Below are 6,477 nucleotides of genomic sequence, written 5' to 3'. Positions count from 1 at the left end.
ACTGAATACGATAAACTCATGTATAAGTTGAATTAAAAATTAAGCAATAATTTTAATGCTAGTATTTTTTATTATAAAATAATAATGAAAATAATATCTATTTATGAGACTTTTTTTTAATAAAAATGTATTTAAATATAATATTATTAAATCTAAATTTATTTGAGTTTTAATATATATTTATATTAATTATAAATATTAATATTTATACAAATAACAAAAGACGATTTCATGAAAATTTGATAAAAATTAAGGAAATTTTATTTTAAAAATATAAGAAAGTTTACAAGTTTTCTTTATTTTTATTTATTTATTCTTTTTTTTTAATTAATTTTTAATTATTAATCAATATCAGAATTATGACGTTTTGCAGAGTAAATATAAACAAGGAAATAAATAATAAAAGAATAATAATGGAAAAAAGATAGAATAAAAATTAAGAAATCTTTAGAGTGCCGCGAATAAAATTCACAAAGAAAATAATAAGAGAAAGATACAAATAGAATAAGAATTAACAACAAGAATAAAAATATTAATAAAATTTTCTAATAATATTTTTAGAAAAATTATCATTTATTAAATTTTAAATGTAAATTTAAAATTGTTTTTTTAATATTCAAGAGATGGCGCTAATTATCAATTCCTACCTTATCTTTATTCTTTTCATTGCTATTTGTTTTTCTTGTCTATATGTATTTCATTTGCAACACTCTAGAGATGGCGCTAACTTCCTAATTTTTACCTTATTTCTTATTTTTGTTCTTGTATTATTTTTTCTACTTGTTTATACTTGTTTTGTAAAATTTGCACTTAAAAAATGACTCCGATATCTGATTAACACAAAAATATATTATAAATATTATAAACAAACATTAAATTTAAAAATTTGAAAATATATACATATTTAAATTCTTTATACATGTTTACGAAAAAATTTATATCAGAATATAGTATCTTTGAAACATTTAATACTGTAAAAAAAAGATATCTTATATTGTAAAAAATAAATATATAAAATAAATATTTCTGAAATTAAAAAGACTGACTAAAGAAATGATCCAAAATCCAAAAAAATGATAGCTGTAACAGATTTTAGTAGACAAATAAATATTTCATGGATAAACATATAAAATTTCATGAGAATTTTTATTTTTAGAAATATTAGATAACTTCGCATGAAATTATATTCTTCTGATATAAAATTTTAATCGATCAAATTTTATATTCCGTGCAATTGCTGTAATTTAATTATTTAGAAATAGATTTAAATACATATATAATAAAAATATTATTGATAATATAATTCAAATATTTTTAAAAATAATTTTATTAATTAATGTATGATAATTATAATAAAATTTATGTTAATAATATTAATATAGAAAACAGTAATGATATTAACAACAGCATATAGTTTAAACATAAAACTTGCACAATTTACAGATATTATTTATATACAACATAAATATTATTTTCATAATAAAATATTTTCGTTTTCATTTCTTATATTTTTTTATATTGCTTTTATTTCATTGTTATATAGTATTTTATATAATTTATTTTATATTCAATCATCTATCTTACAATATAAAAAGCATTATTAAAACGAATATACTACTAATATTAGAAGCAATTTGAAATGCACTATTTCTTTTCATAGTTGAATTTATCCAATCTAAATATAAATCTAATCGACAATATACACCAGGTGAATTAGGACGAGCACAACCTTTACCCCATGATATTATACCAATTTGTATTCCTTTGCATAATAATGGACCACCACTATCACCCTATAATGTTTTTCAATCATAAGTACAACACTTAAATACAAAATAAAAGTAATCATAAATTATAATACAAACTTGACATGCATCTTTTCCACCTTCTAGCACACCTGCACATAAGTGAAACTTAGTACTTACTCCTTCAACAGGACACTTTTCATGTCGTATTAACGGAAGATGGACATGACGAAGATAAGTACCCGTTCCTTTCTAAACAAAATTTATTTTCATAATTAAAATGATCAAATATTTCAATTAAAAAGACAATTTTTATAAATTAAATATACATACATCTTTTTTATATTCTTTGTACCGCTTATATCTCATTAATTTTTTAATCTTAATTTAAGAAAATAATCACGAGAATTACTGCAAGAAATAATATAACAAATAAACAAAGATTATAAGAAAAAAGATATAAATACAAAGTAACATACGAAATAATAAAATAATAAAATATTATTACATCTGCTCAAAAGGATTAATTCGCTCCAATTCTAAACTCTCGCCGTACACATACACATATACCATTTCGTGTACTGTTTACTCTGCATTCTTTCACATAATCTATACCACATTGAAAGCATCACGCCATTCATTTTCCACGCCCTATACAATCGCAAACTCGAACGGATTGTCTGTATTTTTGTCAATCAATGGAACAATTTTTGCGAATGACAGTAAATAACTAGATGCGGTTAACTACGTACATTGGATCCAGGTATGTGTCGTCCCCAGCCAACCGCAGTACAGGGATCGGGATACGTTTGGAAAATGTTTACGTCATAGGCAGTAGGTAGGGTGACGAATTTCACGTACGAGTTAATGTAAAAGGGTTGCGAGAGCTGAATACAAAAATAAACAGAACAATATAATTGAGAAAATCGATGGAACCATGTTTCGTTTATTTCAAGCTTTTTACCTGAATTTTATTTCGTCGTGTTATGCTTTTCACTCATTTCTCATTTAATTCTCTAATTAAAGCTACATATAAATGTGAGAAAGAAACTTGAAGATAAAATTAAAAATAATTTTAATTTTGTTTATTCCTACTTCTATTTTCGCAAAAGAATGTTTAAAGCGAGATACAAAAACAAATGTGAAAATGAAAGATAACTTTTACAAAAATTTACAAAAAGATTCATTCTATTCATTTCTTAATATACTTGTTAATAAGTTATTATGATCATGAGTTGTGAAAATTTTACTTTAAGATTTACATAAGATTGTTGTGTATTAAAAAATTATTAATTTAATCTAACATAACCTAAAATATCTATCGATTGAATAATATTTATCTAATCTTCCATTTTTTGTATTTTTAATTCAATTTTCAAATAAAATTTGCATATAAAGTAATTGATTAAAAAAATTTTTTAAAAATCAAAAAGAAATAGAATAAATAAATAAACTATTTCCAATCGATTCAAATTTTATCTCCAAGAAATTTTTCTCAGATTTCTTTTTTTCTTCGTACATTTTTTACTGAAATTCCAACATTTCAAAATTCGAATTCGAGAAAAAGCATTGCACGAATATACACGCAAAAAGAAAACAAAATAGAAAGAAAAAAAATTAAATAGTGTTCAGGATCTTTCGTATTAACTTCAACTATGTCCCTTTTCTCTTTCTTTTTTTTTTTTATTACTTTTATTTATTTTATTTTTCACATAGAGTTTATATATACACATAATAGTCACCCTGAACAATCCAATATCGTGATGCATGGTCGTGAAATTAAAATCCCTGTGCGGTAATGTTCTGTCTACCAATTCCATCTGTATGGAACTCCAGCTTGGAAAGTACACGTAAGTGGCTCCGGCAATTACGTAGAATAGGCGTGGATTTTCGGCAACCCATTTACCTTTGGGTAGTGGTCTATATGAACGATTTATATGAATCATTTTCCCGATTATAATTCACAATTTTTATGCGATTTGTTTCTTTTAAAGTTTTTCTTTTTCTTGTTTAACATATATTCTTTTTTCGTAACGCACACACAAGAATTTATGCGCACAAGAATAATAGAATGATGTAATAGGATTATCACGGGCGGCCACTGATTCCTTGTTTCCAAAGTGGAGATAAAGCTGAGTTCACGCGGGAAATTAATAAAAACACGTTTCGAATAATCGATGAAAGAAATGAATGAATCGATTACAAAGATAGTGATGATAGGTGATTAATGCATTTACATTGTCACTTTTTATTTCACTTTCCTTCCTTTTTTTTTTCGTGCTTTGTTTGTCTTTTTGTTGATTCTCGGTGGATTGTGTTAAACTTTAATAAGATCTAACGTCGCTAACCCTTTCACTGCTGTGATCACTAATATGGTTGGTATAGGTTATTACGTATGCTGATGTGAAATAGTCTGAATATGATGAAGAAATAAATTTTAAATCTCTTAGACTGTTAACTAGATAGAAATTAATTTGTCTATCTAAATTATATTTAGATAAGAAGAACAAAAATATAATTTGCATTTTTTTATATGTATTAGACACTTCGAATGATTAAACTCGCATGATTATATCGATATGATCTCGAAAAAGAAAAAGAGGGCGCAATAAGAGAAACAAAAATTAGCGCCATCTATTAATCCAATTATGTATATAGTAATTGTTAATTAATCCAGCAATATGACTTCAGTATAAAAATATAATAAATTACAATTAAATTAATGTTATGCATTATGATTAAATTAATATAATTTTTATATATAATTTTTAAGATTATTTCATTAATTGAAGAGAAATATTCGTTAATCGAAATGTTAACATGAAACCTAGTCAACAGTTTAATCGACAACCTGTTAATTATTTAGTAATGTTTGTTCGAATCGTTTTGTTGAATTCGAACATCGATATTCAAATATTTTTTTACTAAAGTTTCGATTGAAATACAGATATTCTATTCTAGATTGCACATTTAGCAATCTAAAGATTAACAATTATCTTTATTCGATTTGGAATAGCATCTGATGGCACAATTTATATCATTATAGCTCGTTCAAAATTAATTGCTTGATCAAAAGGTTATTTGTCTTTGCTGTAAATGACATCATTTACGCATTATACGTATTGCTAGTCTTTCACAATTAGTATTCCATTCCTTTTCAAATATAATTCTTAGAGAGAAATTTAATTAACCATTATTCGTTATTTTTCATATAAAGAAGAGAAAGATAGAATAATTTATTGCAAATAATAAAAAAAGATTTACAAATAAAAAATACTAAAGTAAAATAAAAAAGTAAAATTAAAATATTAAAAAAGATTAAAGAAATTATTTAAAAAAAAATTTCAAAAATATGATACAAAATATCTATAAGATAAAAATAAATCTCTAGGATTTTTTTCTTGAATCTTTCTTCTTTTATCTAGTGGAAATATGGCAGGATCAATCATAAATAACCTCGAATCGGTTAATTTTGGACAAGCTATGATATCGCTAAAGTGTCATTATCTGTCATATTCGAAGACTTTAAAAGCATACGTATCTACGATAGCAATGAAAGCGCTACGAGCGAAGATTGCCCTGTGACCGTAAAATGGTAGCATAAAAATACACAAGAAATAGTGAATTCTATTTTTTCTTCTTTTTTTTTTTTTTATTTGTTTAATCTCTCCCTCTCTCCCCATTTTAAACGATGTTTTATCTATCTAAGATTTTAATAAAAAAATAACTATAGACGTCATTTATCGCGCGTTTTGTTTCATCGAACTAACTAATATCTATAAAATCGTTAGCAGGACGAGTACTGAAAGGAAATCGATTCTGTGTGTTCTCGTTTCTATGGCTTTGAGACTAACTTTACTGTGTATGAGATGCAAGCGTTACCATCGCGTGATTAAAAAATGTTAAAGAAAATGAGCGTTCTTCCCTTTCTAATCGAGAACATTTATAAACAGAATTTTGTCAATCTTATTTAATATGAAGACTTATTATATGGAAGTTTTAACGTTTTAAAGAGGAAGTTAGAATTATATACTTAATATTTAATTATTTGCTATCTAAGATTGGAACTGTTTTATATTGTTTATATTGGATTGTAACATACGCAATATTTATTTGTTATCTTATTTTTATTATTTATATTCTGTAAAGTCTATCTGTTTGTTTTCCTAAATCCTATTTATAGGCAATTATCGTAAGTGTTAGATAGTTAATTTTATTATACATCTAGCATCGATGGTTGAACATATATGTATTTCATATTTCATTTCATAAACACGATGTTTTCGAAATATTTTCAAAGATTATGAATCTTTTTTATTCCATACGAACCATTGTTAATATTTTCTAATAAGCTCTAAAAAATAATGCATCGAAATCTATACAAAAAATCTGAACATATATATATATATATATATGTTAATAGAATTCTAATTCGATTCCTAGAAATTTCTTTGATTTAATTAAGATCAGATATTTTTTATTATTAACGAATTAATATATTTTTATCTTAATATTATAAGAAAACCATTTCATATGTTACAATTCAATATCCAAATTCTTGAACACATCTTTTTTCCAGCACAACAAGAACAATTATAAAAAATTTTTATCATTGACTATTCACAATTCCTTTAATACTTTTCCTATAATTGATCAAATGACGTAAAATTAATCGTTCAATTATTTCCAAAAATTTATGTAAAATATTTCTCAAAATAATTAAAAGAGACAA

General features: G+C 24.1%; 1 protein-coding gene across 4 annotated transcripts; it reads right to left on the bottom strand.

Moving 5' to 3' along the window:
* Window positions 1–1,309: 1,309 nt before the first annotated feature.
* On the bottom strand, window positions 1,310–4,337 carry LOC100872960 (trypsin-2). Of its 4 annotated transcripts, XM_086910941.1 has the most exons (5): window positions 3,488–4,337; window positions 2,498–2,632; window positions 2,079–2,156; window positions 1,866–1,997; window positions 1,310–1,793 (listed from the first exon to the last, which is right to left on the bottom strand). In XM_086910941.1, the coding sequence occupies exons 3-5, from the start codon at window positions 2,112–2,114 to the stop codon at window positions 1,581–1,583; spliced, it is 381 nt and encodes a 126-aa protein (XP_086767067.1). In that variant the 5' UTR covers window positions 2,115–2,156; window positions 2,498–2,632; window positions 3,488–4,337; the 3' UTR covers window positions 1,310–1,580. The 4 variants fall into 4 exon arrangements, with proteins under 4 accessions (XP_086767067.1, XP_086767065.1, XP_086767066.1 ...); XM_086910939.1 differs by lacking the exon at window positions 2,079–2,156 and having other exon boundaries at window positions 3,488–4,332; XM_086910940.1 differs by lacking the exon at window positions 2,079–2,156 and having other exon boundaries at window positions 1,926–1,997; window positions 3,488–3,841.
* Between the last annotated feature and the right edge of the window lie 2,140 nt (window positions 4,338–6,477).

This window comes from Apis florea, unplaced genomic scaffold, assembly GCF_048593485.1.
Source record: "Apis florea isolate Af1SG1 unplaced genomic scaffold, ASM4859348v1 contig_3203_pilon, whole genome shotgun sequence".
In the NCBI taxonomy this organism is placed as follows: domain Eukaryota; kingdom Metazoa; phylum Arthropoda; class Insecta; order Hymenoptera; family Apidae; genus Apis; species Apis florea.
Note: the sequence above shows the minus strand (reverse complement) of the source record. Positions and strands in the feature narration are given on the sequence as shown.